The sequence below is a fragment of the Hypomesus transpacificus genome, chromosome 13, assembly GCF_021917145.1.
Source record: "Hypomesus transpacificus isolate Combined female chromosome 13, fHypTra1, whole genome shotgun sequence".
Classification (NCBI taxonomy): domain Eukaryota; kingdom Metazoa; phylum Chordata; class Actinopteri; order Osmeriformes; family Osmeridae; genus Hypomesus; species Hypomesus transpacificus.
In genome coordinates, this window is record NC_061072.1 from 3,840,845 (window position 1) to 3,859,604 (window position 18,760).

Sequence of the window (18,760 nt, forward strand, 5' to 3'; positions counted from 1 at the left end):
TGGTTGCACAACAAGTGACATTTCTGGGTAAAGCAATTATCAGGACAGATTTGGCCGATGTTAGTTTGCAAACGGGAGATTAAGGGCGGATATCAAATATTTATTTTTAGTTTTTGCAGTTCCTGTGTTTGAGATGTCCTTTCTGTCCTGCAGGTACCAGGATATGAGAAGACAGATTGGCTTCCAAATCAGAGACATGTGGTACAACCTAGGTAATGTGGCACCAGCCAATCAGGATTTTGGGATTGAAAATGTTTTCCATCGTTAATGTTGGGCAGGTTTTTCAAAGAGGTTTGGGCATTAATATGGACGCTAAGAAGCTTTGTAGTTTTTTCGCATTAAATTAGAATTTTGCCGTCGCTCGTTTACTGAGTTGACTGCATTAACCCATGAGTAACCCCATTCCCCCCAGCAATAAGCCCTCTGTGAGTGATGGCATCAGGCTGTGCCATCATCCTGCATTTCACCAGTCAGCAATCCACACATCATTTTCACTTCATTGATTGTCAGCCACTGAGGCCTCTCACTCCCAGCTCTCTCTCTTTCTCTCTCACACACTCTGTTTTCTCTCTGTCTCTCTCCCAGCTATCTTTCACATACTTTCTCTCTCTCTCTCTCTTTCTCTCTCTTTCTCTCTCTCTCTCTCTCTCTCTCTCTCTCTCTCTCTCTCTCTCTCTCTCTCTCTCTCTCTCTGTCCCTCTGTCTCTCTCTGTCTCTCTGCACTCTCTTTCTTAGCTCTCTCTCTCTTTCTCCCTTGATCTCTCTCTCCCCTTCAACTCTCTCTGCGTGACTCTGGGTGACAACCGGGGTACATCACCAGGGAGAAGTAAAAAGAGCAGACCAGGTGTTAATTGGTGTTCTGTTGTTGCGTGTTGATGCAAGATGGGAGATGACGAGGGGCAGGGGGGGTCTGCTTCCCCGCAGGCCCCTCATCCCTGCCCCCCTCCAACACCATCATCCATGCCCCCCCCTCAGTGTGTCTCCTCCTCCACCCCAGCTGCTTTGTTCAGTCTTCTCCTCAGCCAGGCCTCATCTCTACCTGGGTTAGCTAGCTGGGCCGCCCTGGAAACTGATACCTGCATCAGGGTCAGGGGAAACACTGAAGCAAGGCACTTCACAAGCAACAACACAACCTCCAACATTGAACTTTTTCTTTACACGAGGGGCCCTCAATTCAGATGAAAAGGATGATGTAAAACAAGCTGTTTGGTTCATTTTGTGTTTCTTTCCTCCCACCCCCCCCACCACACACACACGCCCACACCCTCTCTCCAAGGTCCCCACAAGATCAGGTTCATCCCGGAGATGGTGGGTCCCATCCTGGAGATGACCCTGGTGCCGGAGATCGAGCTGCGAAAGGCCACCATCCCCATCTTCTTTGACATGATGCAGTGCGAGTTCCACTTTACCTGCAGCTTCCAGCTGGTATGGCCCTCTGCCTGCCTCCATCCTACACCTATCAGAAACACAGATGGGGGGGGCCTGGGACTCAAGTTTCAAGTTTGTAAATGTTATCTCACAAGAAACTGAAATATGTTGCATTGTATTGACTGTTACTTTCATTTTGCATGGCATCATGCGAAACATGTTGTCTCACAGAATAGAGCTGCTGCTTCGCCTGGCACCATACGATTGGTCACAGCTGTCATGCTGTATGATTTGTCAGCCACCTTCCCGCTTCGTTATGTCAATATTTGCACCTGCGCGCTGTTACTGGCGCCCCTGTTAGGACGTGTCTCTTAGCACTAGGGGCTGTCTGGTTCTGGGAGTCTAGGGGTCCGTGTCCTGAGGACCTCCCTGATCGGCCCTGTTCTGGGGAGGGGGAGCTAGAGGGGAGCCCTGCTTACGCACTGTGTTGTCTCAAACAGGAGCCCCCCTCCGTTAACTGGGTGCATTTTTCTTCTGTTGGTCTCGAATCTTCTTGTCTCGCTCTCTCTTTACTTTCACTTTCTCTTCCTCGTTTACTGTCTCTGTTTCTCTCTCTTTCTCCACCTCCTCGAACGTGCTTTATTGGCCAGAACTAAATATACACACAGGCACACTCTTCCTTTTGTCTGTGTTCACACACAGCTCCCATCTCTCGCTCGCGGTGTCGCCTCTCTCTTTGCGCTGACACTACCACCACGCCAGGCAGCCGCCACAAATTGGGTTGTTTCATCACAATAAAACTTCTTTATAGATATATATATTTATATAAAATGTATGCGGCTGCCACATACAAATGCTGCAGATATGAGACCCATGCATCACTGTCAAGGAAAACCCGGCAGTTGAACAGCCTTGTCTTCTCCTGGAGAAGGGTTTGGAGGGGACTCAAAAGATGTTTCTGGAGCCGCCCCTACCCGATAAACAGAAGTTAGCTGGGCTATAATGAACAAATTAATGTGATCTTACAGGCAGCCGGGTTAAAAGAGAGAGTGGGGGGTGGGATCCCTCTACCCAGCGGAAAGATGAGAGGGGGGGGGGAGGGGGTCAACAAGAAACGATGGAAAAAGAGGCAGACGGTGCTAATGAATTGAACAAATTTCCGCGCTGATTATTTACGCCTGCTCCTTCTTAATTGCAGTTTGAGAACGAGATCATCACCAAGCTGGATCATGAGGTGGAGGGGGGCCGAGGAGACGAGCAGTACAAGGTTCTCTTTCAGAAAATGTAAGTACTGATTAGTGGAGCAGGATTACGCCAGGGCCCTGACAAGACGGATAATGCTAATTGCGACATAGCACTCAAAATAATCACGCATCGCTAATGATCGTGCAGAAACTTCTCACCGTTGACAGGTAGGAATTAGTTTGGAGTGTTTGTGTGCGGGGGTGCGTGTGTGTGTTGTAGTCTTTGATTCACCCCCCTGCCCAGTAGGGTACATGTTCAAATGAGTTGATGCTCTCTAAATGCAGGTTGATTTGAAAACAGTATGTTTCAGTCCAGGATTTGGCCTCATCTATGCATACGCAATGCAGAACGTTGCATAGTTATGGGCTCTTCTCACTCATAGTGTGTGTGTGTTGTGTGTGTACAGTCTGCTGGAGCATTGCAGGAAGCACAAGTACCTGGCCAAGACGGGGGAGAACTTTGTGTCTCTGGTGGTGCGTCTCCTGGAGCGCCTGCTGGACTACAGGACCATCATGCACGACGAGAACAAGGAGAACCGCATGAGCTGCACCGTCAACGTGCTGGTGCGACACACACACACACCCTGTCTACACGACTACCTTTCTCTCACACACACACACACACACACACACACACACACACGCACACTGTCTACACAACTACCTTTCTCTCTCACAAACACACACACACACACAGGCTGTCTACTGTTACCCCCTTTCCACCAAAGTGAACCAGGAGCTATTTCGGAGCTGGTGCTAGAGCCGGTTCGGAGCTGGTTCAATTTGGAGCCTTCTAAGAACCGGTTTGGTTTTCCACGGGCTAGAGAGCCACCACAGAGCCACGTCATTACGTCACTGTATATGTCTCATCTTTCCCAGCAACGCTAGCGCGGCACCGCCATACACAAAGGCTGTTAATCAATCCGAAGAACGCAAAGTTGAGATGCGGGATTTCTGTTTTTTTGCGCAATACCCTGGCCTCTTAGCAGTATTACAACACTGGCATTATCAGCGCAACATTTTATACACTTTTGCTGTATAGTGCTTGTGTATTACATTTGTGTATAAGCTCAATAGCTCATAACATTTGTGTTTGTCGTTTCACTCATTTGATAGGATTATGATAAAATGCAGCAACTAGTGTCTGCACTGCACTGCCCTGCGATGCTAGCTAGGTAATCGAAAAGTCGGAGCAAATTTACAAATGAGCAGTTTCATCAATAAAATAAGCACTTTTTCAGCAACTACACTGCCCAATTCTCGTTACATTTTAATTCAGATGCTGATTTATTTTACACATACCGTTTAGCTGAAATATGAATTGTAAAAACTTAAAGCAATGGCAAAATGTCAAAGGATTCTGTTTGTCTTGTTAGTTACGGTAACCCCGCCCCAAGCCGTTCTTACTTGGTTCCCACTTTAGCCTAGCTCTGATGTGGTGGTAGTTGCAAACCACTTTCCCTGGTTGGGAGCTGGTTCTTAGGCTGTCGAAAGAGAAAGAACTGGTTCGAGATTAAGGTCTGGCTCCGAACCAGCACCCAAGATGCGTTAGTGGAAGAGGGGTATGTGTAGACTTCCTTTCTCTCTCACACACACATACTCACATACATACACATACCATCACTCGTATATCATTTGTGCCCTAACACACTTTCCCTCAAAAGCACACTATCACTTTCTCTCTCCATCTCTCCACCTCTCAGATTAACACAATGCTAACGACAGTACTAACCTTTGTTTGTTTTCCTTAAAATGTAGGACAATAATAATAAGAACAGAGTATGACAGCTGTTTGTGTGACAGCTCACCTGTCTAGCCTCTCCAACCATGCCCCTCATATTTGGCGTTTATGAACCCATCTCACAGAACAGTCTATCCCCTCCCCCAGCTCAGAGAACGACAGTTCATCCACAGAGAGCCAGTAAATGTCAATGTTATTCAGCTGGCACTGAAGCCTAAAATGAACTGTTGGGAGAACTCGTCAAAGACAATTATACTCTAACCACGACATCCTCCAACATTCATACTTTCTTTTATTTTTTTTCTGTATAGTTAGTTCAGTACAATTACTATAATAATTCACTATTTCTGTTTTAATGTATAGATTCTGCAATTTTGTCCAAATGTTTCGCTTTGGGGAAATCCTTTGGCTGACCTGAACTGTCGCCACTAACAATTTTGAGTCCCTGATACCAAGTTCACTTGCTACAAAGAATGAAATGTTGTTTTAAACAACACTCTGGGATGAACTGGGGTTCCTGTTACATAATAATGAAACTTCATTCATAATAGTTCAAGTTCTAAAAGTTTCCGTGTGTTCTTATGACACTTTCCTGTACATGTCAAGTGAATGGAGGACATAGCAAAGTCAAGATCGACAGTGAATTTTCTTGAAACTAACCATTTCAGTTCAACTGTTTTTTTCTCCAGAACTTTTACAAGGAGATTGAAAGAGAAGAAATGTACATTAGGTAAGACATGGTCCTCATCCACTCAATAGTCTAAAACTATTTTGACAATATTCACTTTAAACTGAGATATTTTACTGCATGCTGGTGAGTTTGTTATTGAATTAACAGTGAATAACGTTAGGCCAGCCTGCTACATACCCTTGCGTGGTTATGGGGTCATTATGCTGTCAAAGCAGCAAGAGAACAGTAAAGGGAACTGTCAGGATTTGGAGGCCCACCAAGGCCAGCACCATTTATCCATGTCCTCCACAGGTACCTGTACAAGCTCTGTGACCTCCACAAGGAGTGTGACAACTACACAGAAGCTGCCTATACACTGCTGCTCCACGCCAAACTGCTCAAGGTACACACACACACACACACACTAGCATATTTAGTGAAATGTGTTTGTCGAGCAATAGCTTTCCACGTGAAGGCCACCGCCATGTACACCGGGATAAGCCGCTATCTGTCGCTAGCGTTTAACCCGGCTGCTTGCAGAGATGTAGCTGTAAATTCTAAACGTGCGTGCGTTACGAGTCTGCTAGCCGAGGTACATCCAGTCCTGTTTTAAATCCGCTCAGAGAGAAGGGGGAGAGGAGGAGGTGGAAGAATTGCTGAGCTGCAGTTTTTCTCCTTGTGCAAACCTGTGAATGCAAATTATGTGTTATCTTAAAGTGGTTCTGCCGCTTTTGATGGCATATTTAAAGGTTGACTTGAAGCTACGACATACAGCAGAGGCTGTGGAGAGTCCCCTTTAGATATGTTGAGACCTCTCCCCCTACCCCCACTCCCCTGGTCATCCATCATCCCAGAGAGACTCTGGATGGAGGAAGGAACATCGTCAGGGGTCCTCATTATACCAAGTTAGCAAAGCAACAGCTTAGATAGCTTGCCAGTGTATGTTTGTGTATTAGGATGCAACAGATATATCTCAATACTATCCATAGTAAGTGTTTACTGTGTTTGTTGTAGGTAATCATGACCGTTGGTACCCTTTATCACTAATGGCAATCTGCCTCCGACCCGCCCAGAAATGGGGAACATTCCCAAAGAAGGTTTCTTTGATACAAAAAACACCCATTAGAAGGTTTATTCCTTATCTAGCTGCAGTGTTCTTGGAATTTGGCTTCAGGACAGTGTTCCATTTTCCTACCTACAGTGTTTGCACCAATCACTGTAGCTATTTGTTTTCTTTAATCTCCTGTTGTCTAAAAACAGTGGTGACATGTTCCTCTTCTCAGGGAGAAAACGAGAGGGAGGATAGAGAGGGAGGGATGATAGAGAGCGAGGGAGGATAGAGAGGGAGGGAGGGAGGATAGAGAGGGAGGGAGGGAGGCTTATTGTCTCTATTGTAAAAGTAGACACATTTTATTTTATCCAATCAGCTGCGTCATGTTGTGTTTGAAGTCACTATTTCTCTTTTGCTTGCGGGCGGACTCAGACAGTGAAAGATTTCTGCTTGATTTACAGTCCCGCTCCGCTCGTCCAACTGTAATACAAATCAATAGGCAAGCAGATAGTCCTAGTGTCGTCCCGTCCCGTAATGAAAACGTACAGGAGTGACTTTCCGGTTCCCTGTGCCAGAGCAAGAATGCAAATATGTGGATCCCCCTGGACAGAGTCTTTTCACTCCACTCAGAGAACCGTTCTAGTCGCTGTTCCACACAACAACAGGGAACATCAGTTACTTTTGTCCACTAATGAATCACCTCTGGCAGCCCCTTAGTAGGGCTGGGCATGGGAGCCAATCACAAGTGTCCGTATTCTGTTAGCCGGGATTGTCCAGCCACTCAGAACATCCATTATCCTCGTCGTCGAAGAGATGGCCAAGGACGGGAGTGTGGGGTCAGCAGAAAAAAGAAACCCCTTTCATGTTCTCCTTTATCTCCCACAATCAAGCTGAATCTTGGATTCATATATTGCAGTAATGCATAAATCAATGCTGTCTGGTGTGGTTTTGCAGTGTTTGAATAAAGAATCCCCCCCCCTCTCCCCTACAGCTGCCAATACATTGACACACATGGTCTGTTGTTTTGCCCATGTTTGAGGGATTCAAACTCCGCAAATATCAGCCAGAGGAGAGTGTGTGTGGCCTGTGTGTGTTATTCTATGTCTGTGCTTGTTTACTGACACCACTGCCTCTTTGATCACTTTCAGTTGTGTTGTTTAGTTAGTTGTTGCCCCTCCCCCCATCGCTACACTGGCCACACTATTACAGTCTTCCTGCTGAGGGACTCGTCTTTCAAACAAATTACCATCCTCATTACCATAGTCTGATAATATGTAAATCAGAACACCTGGATTGTACTGTGTCTAATGTTTGCGGTGACTGCCCTCTCTCCTCACTGTCCCCCCCTAGTGGTCGGAGGAAGCGTGTGCGGCCCACCTGACCCAGCGGGAGGGCTACCAGGCCAGCACCCAGGGCCAGCTGAAAGACCAGCTGTACCAGGAGATCATCACCTACTTCGACAAGGGCAAGGTGAGGCTGGGGGGAGGGGGTCGTAACCCAGAGCGGTCAGCAGAGCTGGGTGTTTCTTATAACAGGGTCGCTTTATAACAACCCCCCCCCCCCTCTCTCTCTCTCTCTCTCTCTCTCACTCTCTGGCTCGAGACTGAGAGAACTGCTGAGTCACGTCCCAGCCTGGGGAATGACTATGATATATGCCTAGCCCAGCCTAGCCTAGCCTAGCTCAGCCCAGTCCAGCCTTGCCCACCCTGTTGGACAGCCCAGCCCAGCTCAGCCTGTAGGACAGCCCAGGAGAGCACATCAAGGACAGCCCGTCTCTCTCTTCATTACTTCTCCGCTCAGAGCAGTTGCTCCAGGGCAGATCTATTGATTGGTTTGATTTATCAATAACGACTGAGTTCAGGAAACGAGAACATCGCATCTACTTTCACAGCACGCCCACATCCCGAATAGCTGTACATTTACACACGACACTAAGCTGTCGCCCGGGAACATATAGAAGTACAGTACAGCAGATGGTGCAATACTACTGTTTCTGGCTGTTTACCTGTCTGTTCTACCACCAGATGTGGGAGGAGGCGATCATCCTGGGGAAGGAACTCGCAGAGCAGTACGAGAACCAGATGTTTGACTTTGAGCAGCTGAGCGCGTCCTTGGTGAGCAAAACAACCTCTGTCTGTGATGACTTGTGGTTGGTTGATGGTGACGCACATTCAGGCAGAACCGCACACGGTGTGGTGTGGTTCGCAGCGCTAAGATAAGGACGGTAGTCTTTGAATCATCCTCCGCGTACGTAAGGTCTGTGTGCGTGTTTGTGTGTGTTATAGCTACCGTGTGTTGTGTGACTACATACCAGATGCACCTCTCAAAGTTCATGTCTCTTTCACAGAGGAAGCAGGCCCAGTTCTATGAGAACATCGTCAAAGTGATCCGGCCCAAGCCAGACTACTTCACCGTGGGCTACTACGGGCTGGGCTTCCCCTCCTTCCTCAGGGTGAGTACGCCCTCCGCAGCCCGCTTCCGGCCCGCGCCAAACTCTCCATCAGTCACCTGTGCGGAGGAGCTCAAAATTTAACGAAAACAAGCTGATCGATACATTACCTCCAGAGTCCCTGGCTATCTCCCATCAGCCACTCACACCGATACAAGTGCATGCGCTTCGTTCCTCTGAGAACCCCGCCTCTCCACACACAATCTCACACACACACACGCCAGGGGACCTGGCTGCCAAGACACAGAGCTGTAAATCTCAAGCAGGCGTTTGGAGTTCTGGAGTGGAGAGCTGCCCTTCACAACCTGGAAGGCTGTGAGGGGGGACGACGACAAGACAAGACTCTCTCTCTCCCCCCTTTCTCTCTCTCTCTCTCTCCATTTCTATCTTATGCTCCCTTTCTCTCCCCCGCTTTCTTTTTCTCTCTTGCTCTCTCTCCCTTTCTATCTCTCCCTTTCTTTCTCTGTCGCGCGCTCTCTGTCTCTCTCTCTCTCTCCCTTGATCTCTCTCCCTCTTTCTCTCCATTTATCTCGGTCTCTCTTTCCCTTTCTCTCTCTCTATGTCCCTTTACCCCTGTCTCCCTCTTTCCTTTTCTCTCTCTCTCTCTCTCTCTCTCACCCTGAGTCTGTCAGCTTCTCAGCAGATGAGGCGGCCTTTTCCCGAATGGCTTTTTTGACGAGAGTGCAGTAGATGGAAGTACTTTGCTCTCAGCCACGGGAGAGCACAAGCGTTGTCTAGCGCTCATTCCAGCAATGAAGTGACCTGCCTCATCAAATGTCATTGCAGTAGATAGAGGTGGGAGGGGGAGGAGGGGGGGTTGATTTCACCAGCTCTGTCATCAGTCTGCCGTTCCATCACTGATGGAGGAAATCAGGCCCCGGACTTGGATGACTAAGGCAATTCTTTTACATATTCTATTCCATTACGTTTCCATTCTGTTCACTGTTGGGATTTTTAGCAAGCGACATAAGAATAGTGCGTATAGAGAGTAAAGCAGAAAATCCCTCTGCTTTAGTTTTTTTTTCTGATGCTGCCATTTTATTTCATGTACCAAAGCTAGGGTTTTCCTGTGGGACACACACACACAAACGGGAGCTGTTCACAGACCCCCTTCTTCACCAAAGTCCCTGTGTCCATGTAAAATACGATATCTGAAGCTGGCTTTTAAGATTCAGGAATCGTTAGATCATATTTTGGCCCTTTTCCCCCCCGAGCAGTGAAACCTTCCTCCACCCGGATATCCTTACACTGCCTCTCTCCAGCCAGGACAGGAACCCCATTAGAAAGAGGCAAGGCTACGCTCGCCTGATCTGGCCTGCTGTTTAAAGGGCTTTTGAAGACCGAACCCATGGAAAAAGTACCCCCCCAATCTCTTTCACTTGGTTCCATTACCAGCAGTGTGGTGAGTGCAGTTCCAGGCAGCCGTTTGGGGGGCAGCAGGTGTGTCTGACCAGACGACTGGGTGAGACTCCATTAGAGAGACGGTCTACAGTACAGAACACATTTACTCTCCTTTTACTTATTATGAAACACGGATAGTATTTGTTGAAATTGCTGTTAAATGTCAGCGCACTTTAAAAGCTGCCTTCTTAATGGTAGAAATAGCAACCAGGTATGAGAAAGGAATAATGCATACTCTCATAAAATCAAATTTGTTTAAAGTAAAAACTTGAATCCTCTTGAGTATTTTATAAGGCATCTGTTCTTTGCCTCGGTGGATTCAGGAAAGTGTTTATATTTGGGCAGCTAATTTAGATCAATGCTGTTTCTTATACAGTTTTAAATGTGTTTTTGGTATCTTTCCTGCCTCCGGGAATAGTAAATTAAATGAAGAAATCAATAGCACTGATAAAGGCTCTTGTTTCTACCACCCAGATAATTGATTTACTGGATGCCTCTTAATCCAGCTACTTATGATGTATTAGTTGCTAATGTAGTAGGACATCTGAACATTAACTAATAATAAAATCCTACTTTATGCTTGGAATAGGCCTTCCCTTACTACTTTGGGCTTCACCTTTTGTGTATCTCCATAATGCATGTGCTCATACATTTTTTTATAATTTTTGGGAACTCCGCCATCTTTGCATCAATATCTGGCTTCCTGCCTCCTGATACTCTGAATTGTCTGCTGTTTGCTTGCTCTGGTGGCGGAGTGCAGATGATGCACTGCTTTCCAAGTGTTTCTTACGGTGGCCCACGGGTGCACAACATTAGCGAAGGCAACAAAAGTTGAAAACACAAAAACATTAGCACCAGTGGCGAAAATCTGCTATCAATTTTGGGGGGGATAATTATATGACATTTTCTCAAGAGCAATTCCTGAGGGGGACACCAAAATAACTGCTGTAACACATAACCTACATTGAAATAAGTTAAATGTATATTGTTAATATTATTTAAATGTCCTTATGTTTACAGTGATTTATTGGGGGAGACAAATCCTATTTTTCCCAGGATGGGGGGGTCGTGTCCCCCCTGCCCCCCTGGGATTTCCGCCTATGATTAGCACTATGATAAGCACACAACTAGTGCTGTCAGTTCAACGCGTTTTTAACGGCGTTAGCGCAAACCCATTTTAACAGCGTCAATTTGTTTTACGCACGATTAACTTTCTTTTTGACCAAGCAAACTTTTTAGTTTTTTTCACATGCTGCTACAGCAATTATTTACGTTAGAAAAACTACAACACCACACCGGATCTAGCTAGACCGGAAACAAAACAAAAGGCACGCTGCACACACTTGTTTGGACTTGCGAGCCGGCTAATGAGTAGGCTAACGTTACGTTTTGAGTGGATGGCGAGCGCGAGACGCCAAAATGGATGCCAATAAGATTCTGAAATGTACTTTAAAAAATGTTGGCAAATGGTTCCATTGACAAGACCAAAGTGATCTATGTGTTTTGTCGTTGTAAACTGAGCTATCATCGCAACACGTCCAGTCTGAAATACCACTTGATGGCCAAGCACACAGCTGATGCGAATTCTCCGCCCCCTCGTCAAAGCCAAGCGGTTACAACGTTGTTTTCAATAAAAATAAATAAAAAAAACAGTTGCACTAAGCAATCCGATCCACTTTTCCATGTTGATAAGAGCATCAAGATGAGAAAATAATGGGACAAAAATAAATCAATGGACATTTAGAAAAGATAAACATTTGCGATTAATCACAAGTTAACTATGACATTAATGTGATTAATCACGATTAGATATTTCAATCGTTTGACAGCACTACACACAACACAACAACATTAACAAAACCGAAACATACTGACGATGGCTTAGGCCGAAACGCGTCTGTGAATAAACTGGTCAAAATAGGCAATGAGACAAGCTTGAGAGTGTGTGTTTTTCTACTTTAAATGAACAAAAACGAAACATTTATAAAAACGCTGCATTTCAAAAGACAATCAACTACTTACAACACAACAACATTGGTTCACACCACAACAACATCAGCCAAGAAAACAAGAACATTAGCCCAAAACACAACAACATGTGCGGTAACGCTGCATTTCAAGTTGCTCCAACGGAAGTGCTCCAGACCACTAGGGGCACCTGTACTCTACTGTACCTGTCTTGGAGGTTTGCTAATGCTGTTGTGTTCTGGGCTGATGTTGTTGTGGTGTGAACTAATGCTGTTGTTTTGTTACTTAATGTTGTGGTGTTGTAAGTAGTTGATAGTAGTTTTTTGAAATGAAGCATTTTTATAAATGTTTAATTTTTGTTAATGTTGTTGTGTTTTCAACTTTTGTTTGCTTTGCTAATGTTGTCACCAGTGAGCCACCGTAGTTTCTCCTGAAAATGTTTCTCTGCATTCCCACACTTCAATATGAACCATGAGAGCATGTTTTGGCATCTTTTTTCCAGACTTGCTTCTGTGCAAGACTGATTAAAGTACAGGGTGTTAGATCACCTTCTGCATTTTGGACACACGCTCACACACCCTAGGCTGTCCCATAAAATGCAGGATTTTACACTCTGAAGTGACTCAGCTTTTACAGAAGTGAGCATGTGCAGAATGTAAACAGCACACACAAAGTATGAAGGAAGTTCAGTATGGATATTCCTGTTACAAGTTAAATTTCTGAATCGAAATATCATAAAGAAGAACTCTTGATTGAAACAAATATGTCACCCTCTGGTAGTGGATCAGATCTGCAGTTCGATCCAATTCGAACCGCAGCTTTGAGTCATTGATCATCATGGAGCAGCAAATAAAGGAGACATAATAATCTCACCATTTATTTGAATTTAATAATAATGATGAAACTTATATAATGTGGGAGGCTTTTCAATTTCTTCCGCTTCTCTGCTGGCCTTGACTGTCACTATTTTTGAAACACGAGTATCGCGGATTGATTCCAAGCGATTCAACATCCTGTTCCGTCCTGTTAAAAACAAGAAACTTGTCATCTTTTCACTGCTATTCTGCATCTAGATATAGGGAATTATTACTTTAAGAAGCAACAGCGGCTGTATTTCACACTGAGGCGGTTACATTTTGCAATTGATCTACAGTTCACATGCCCTCCAAGCCGTGGGGGGTGATCTATACAGATTACGGATCAACTACGGTCCGTTACACCACCACCCTCTGGCCTTGAGCATGCCTGATGAATAACTTCACGAGTCCCAGCAGTCACTGGTCCATTTCTGATGAAACGTACCCCTCTTGCTTAGGGCCTGACGGCATAGCTTTTTAGAGGCCTTCTGATTTGGAATCTATATATTTATTTATTAATATTTTTTCTTTTGGGTGCTTGCCATTTAGAAGGAGCAAAACAGGTACATTATCACCCTCGGAAAACTGGCCACTGATTTGTGTGAGTGTGGTTGAGCGGATTCTCCCTGCGTTCGAGTGGCCGGCTGTGGAAATTGATGAGCTTTTGTCACCTTATCACTCAGCATATTTGGAGTGCTGTGTTTAATTCATTAATAGGCAGAGGTGACGTTGCCAGTATGGAGAAAGGCTGCGAGCAACAGTGATGTTGTTAAAGGTCACATGATATATTGTTTTTGGATGTTTTTATATAGGCCTTAGTGGTCCCCTAATACTGTATCTGAAGTCTCGTTCCCGAAATTCAGCCTTGGTGCAGAATTATAGCCACTACGAGTAGACCTACAACTAGCTTTCCTCAAGACGCGCAGTTTCTGTGTCTGTAGCCTTAAATGCTAATGAGGAGGAGAGAGGCGGCATCATGCGTTAATGTTTACAATGGATGTATCGCAATGGTTCGTAGCCCCCGTTGCTGTAAGAAGCCTTGAATTTTCCCAATTCTCATCTGATCACCCTGGTTTGTCGAGGTGCACACTCATAGTCATTTCTATGAGGAGAAAGGCGGATATCGCGCGCGCCATAACAACAGTAGAACGGTTATCCAAATAACAAAGAACTGTACAACACTCCCGTTACAACATGTGAATCCACACACATACTTGATGCTACCTACCTTTACATAAGCAACAGTAACTGAGCTGTTAGCTGCAGAGGTAATGTTACAGCCACATTCTAAGCGTAGCAAGCTTGGTAACCATATACAGTAAAGCAGAGGTCGCCAACCTGTCGATCGCGATCGACGTGTCGATCTCGGAGACTTTCCCTGTCGATCTCCAAAATAATTTCAGAAATACTGATCTCCGACTAATTCATGAACGCGGAGGATTCTTAAACTGAACGCGCGTTCTCTTGTACCTGGATTTGCATATTGGCCTGTGCGTGTTGCAAAGCAATTCACCGACAGAATAAATGGGCGTTTTTTCCCGAAGACGACCTTTGAGAGACCTGCTATCCCAGGATACCTGTGGGCATGGTTGCCGTTGGTTTGTTTATTTACCCGGCTTTGTTGTCCACATAGTGTTAGCAAGCATGGCAGAGGCACCACGAAAGAGGGCGAAAAACTACAGTTTCCATCATGAATGGGAGGAGGAATTCATCTTTACCTTGGTAAAAGACAAGAGTGTGTGTATGTTGTGCCACCGCTTAGACAGTGCCACCACAGGCACTGTCTAAGCGAGGGAATTTGGAGCGGCACCACAACACTAACCATCCGAAATTCAAAGACTGCTATCCACCAAAGAGCGCAATCCGCGCCAAAAAAGTTCAGGAGCTGAAAGTGGAGTTGAAGGCTCAACAGTCGCTTTTCTCACAACCTACGTCTCAAAGTAAGGCTGCAACTGAGGCGTCATTTCGTATTAGCCACATTTTGGCTAAACACAAGAGACCTTTTACAGATGGGGATTTGTTTAAGGAACTATTGACCGTCACCGCAGAGACTGTTTGCAGCACCTTCAAAAACAAAGAGGACATAAAAGCTGCATTCCGTGCTGTGCCTCTTGGTCCTACAACAGTGACACGAAGGATCGAGTTACTGTCGGATAACGTTGGTCAACAGGTGTTGGAGGACTTGTCACTCTGTGAATATTTTTCACTGCAGTTTGATGAATCGCTGGATGTAATGGACACGGCTCAGCTTGTTGTATTTGTCAGAATGGCTTTCCAGGACTTTACAACAAAGGAGGACTTCCTCACTCTTCTCCAATTAAAAGAGAGAACGAGAGGTGAGGATATTTACAACGTTTTTAAAAGCTATGTCCGTGAGTGTTCAGTCACAGCCATCACACTGACTTGTCACATGATTAATTTGTCAGTGTTGTGTTGTAACTTCAGTTTATAAATAAAACCGTTCATATCCAGCCTGCTCATTGCAAAAGTGTTTTTTCTTGTTCATATTGTTCACAAAGTGTTTGATTTCATTCAATTACAATAAGGCCAAATATAAAGTTAAGTTGTAAGTTCAGTCTGGAGTCTGTTCTGTCTCTCAACGCCTCAATAGGTAGATCTTCGGGTCACCAAGGCAAAAGTCGGTGATCTTTGGTCTAAAAAGGTTGGTGACCACTGCAGTAAAGCAACAAAATCATATAGCGTTAGTTAACTTTCTTGTCCAAGGTTTGTAGCTGGACTAAGGAGAATTAGTACTGATCCAGAATTTTATTTCAGCAAGGCTAGCTTTGTATTAGCTCAAGTTGAGGAAACAGTCGTGGCTGAAAAGTTTGGCACAGACATGCAAAACTTTGGAAAGTTTTTTTGGCGCATTTCCAGAGAAAATACAATTAAGACACTGGGTCTTCACTGTAAAAATACTTTTGTTTTCCTTTGCACATCCAAACTGTGCAAATGTAATGCTTTGTTCGTTTGCAAGCCATGATGTCTCTCGAGGATAAAAACACTTGCACGTTCATTGCTCAGTTTCTCATGAAACTGAGTTAATCTGGCAGGCCAGATTATCTGGGTGGGCAAAGCAGAGAGAGGGGAGGTAACCTTCCTCCTTGTGACGTCACAAGGAGGAGATTTTCAAACCAAGCTTTCATTTTCTCAAAGGCGGAGAACAATACCCAGGGCTTGGTTTACACCTATCGAAATTTGTAGCCACTGGGGGACCAAAGGCAGGCTAGTGTAAATCATATCAATGTTAAATAACCTCTTAAAGTGAAGTTTTCATGTCATGTGACCTTTAAGCTGTCTAGTGGCAATGCAAAGCTTGTAATAGGTGGGTTTGAATATACTGATTCTAACTGAAGAGCAGTATAGTACTGTAGTTGTAGCAACAAACATCAGAGGGCTGTAAACAATATGAGACAGCAGCAATGGCTCTCACAGACAGAGTCACTGATGAAGTGATTTAAAAACTCTGGCGGTAGTGTTGGTCAACCGCCATATTGAACCTCCTCTCTCTCTCTCACACTCTCTCTCACACACTCTCTCACACTATCTCACTCTCTCTCACACTCTCTCTCACTCTCTCTCACACTATCTCACTCTCTCTCACACACTCTCTCTGTCTCACACACTCGCTCTGTCTCTCACACTATTTTTCTCACACTCTCTCTCTCACACTCTCACTCTCAATGAGGAGAACCTGGAGTGCATTCAATAGAGCCAGTTAAAAAACACTGGGCAGTCCCTGTGAGCCTGTGATAACCGCACCTGTGTCCATCTGGCCCAGACAACACGCCAGCTCCTCACTGTTCCCCCCAGTACAGGTCTTTGATAGGCGGATTATGGTAATGCCTTGTTAACCCACATAGATCTATCGCCAGATCTCCCAGCCCTCAGAGCTGACTTCGGCCTTAGTGTTCAGCTGGATGCTCACCACATTCCACTGATGCCCCCCCCCCTAATCTCTGTTCTCCAACAGTATAGGAGGCAATAAAATCCACAATTCTGTTCTTATGTCTTTTTTGCTTGGCAGTGGTGTGTACATGTGTGCGTGCGTGCGTGCGCGGGGGGGGGGGGTTCTGTGCACAACCTCACAGCCTGCTTCTGTGTGCACCCAGAACAAGATGTTTATCTACAGAGGGAAGGAGTACGAGCGCTGGGAGGACTTTGAGGCCCGGCTGCTCACCCAGTTCCCCAACGCTGAGAAGATGAAGACCACCACAGCTCCCAGCGATGATGTCAAGATCTCCCCTGGACAGTGTATCCTCACCAAGGGACCACCACACACACACACACAAACTCATCTTCAGTTCAATATTATTCTGTTTATGCAGTTTTATGTGAATAAGGAAGGAATCCACTGGGCCACAAATAGCCACAAAGCGCCTGGATGAGCAGGGTTTGAAATAGCGACCATTTTGGTTGCATGTTCTCCCGAAATTGTGTCTGTGCAACCTCAAAATTAATTTTGACAGCATTTGTGCAAGTGGAAAAAATCGTTATGGTGCGACCTGTTCTAATTTATTTACAAAGCACTCGCTAATTAACCTACTACTCAGTATGTGCCTACAGTGAGCTGATACAGTGACCAGTCCACCATTCTATCCAATGTTAGAATAAGAAACAGGATTAGAGCTTTATTTGCTAGGAAAGTTCATACAAACAAGTAATTTACTGTGGCAGAAGTTTAATTGGTTACATAACAGATTTTAGATTTCTCTAAGTTCTCTAATTAATATTAGACATCAGTCGCGCTCTGTTGTCACGTGACAAGGAGCTAACTAGCGCGCAAAATAAATCTCTTAAATAAAACTTTAGTTGTGGTGTACCTTAATATTCGGGGGGTGCTCCAAAGTTTTTGCTGGTGCTTCTAACTTTTTTATGTTGGACCTTGTTTACGCGAAGCGCTGCAAAGCTCTGCAGTGATTGCATGGATTTTTTCAACGACCCACTTACAAATTCTTACAATTCGGGTTTTCTAATCAAATTTATCGAATCTTGTTTCCAATTTCAATCATTTATGGGAAAGAAAAAGTACAATGTATAATGTTGTTAGCTAGCTCTGATTCTGATGTGCAAATAGACACAGGAGAATATCCTTTGAAATTTCTGTAAAAACTGAACGTCACGCTTTCTGTATTTATTCAACAACATTTGTAGGCCTATTATCTTATCATGTAGGCTACTATACACTATATAACAAAAAGCATCCAAAGTTGATGTCAAATTAAGAGATGCAAATAAATATGAGGAAGGGGTAGCCTAACCTACAAGTTTAACCTACTTGAGAGCCGCCACCATTTGTGTGTATTGTCCGACCGTGCTGCTATCAACTACCAAATTAACTTGAACACTGCCGTCGCCAAAAGATTGTATGTGGCGACAGCTACACTCTAATCTTCAACATCCATCCATTATTTTCCATTCCATTACATTTGTGGCCATATTTCACCACAAAATATCTTGGTGCTCACCCACGAATAAGTTTGAGCAATTTTGCCTTTTTTGTGCCATTTTTGTTTTAATTTTTTCGGGCAATCGTTTTATGTAAAACTTAATAAAGTTAGGAAGCGAAGTAAGGAATCAAAATGTACGTGTCATCAAATTTGCGGTTCTGGACATTTGGAACCGGTTCTAAAATGGAACCGGTTCTCGATACCCAACCCTAGTATACACTCAAGCAGAAGAGAGACGGAAACCCTTCATTACAAACCAACTGAGACATTTAGAAAGATTGGCGACACAAAGATATTCATCATTGAGAAGTAGCCTAGGCCTACCGGTAGATACATGACCACCAGCCAGTGTTATACGACAACCGTAAAAAATACACATTTTGGGATGCTGTTGGAGATGGTGGTTGGAGCAACAAGTAGCCTAAATATAGCCTTGTTTATGTTCCAATATCAGCTTTAAATGTAATGACAAAAGTGCAGAGAAGCAGAAACGCGATGGTCTTGCACCCAAATTGAAGCTTTGTGGTGCTTTTTGGCTCTGCTCAGCCTGTGGATTCCTGC

General features: G+C 44.8%; 1 protein-coding gene across 1 annotated transcript in view; it reads left to right on the forward strand.

Moving 5' to 3' along the window:
- The window catches only part of dock1 (dedicator of cytokinesis 1), a 201,741-nt gene that overhangs the window by 162,232 nt on the left and 20,749 nt on the right, over positions 1-18,760 (forward strand). The window contains exons 32-41 of the mRNA XM_047032175.1: positions 154-212; positions 1,277-1,425; positions 2,567-2,652; positions 3,020-3,176; positions 5,043-5,083; positions 5,336-5,426; positions 7,425-7,544; positions 8,099-8,188; positions 8,422-8,526; positions 16,862-17,003. Coding sequence (XP_046888131.1) covers positions 154-212; positions 1,277-1,425; positions 2,567-2,652; positions 3,020-3,176; positions 5,043-5,083; positions 5,336-5,426; positions 7,425-7,544; positions 8,099-8,188; positions 8,422-8,526; positions 16,862-17,003 — 1,040 coding nt within the window. The remainder of the gene's footprint in view (positions 1-153; positions 213-1,276; positions 1,426-2,566; positions 2,653-3,019; positions 3,177-5,042; positions 5,084-5,335; positions 5,427-7,424; positions 7,545-8,098; positions 8,189-8,421; positions 8,527-16,861; positions 17,004-18,760) is intronic.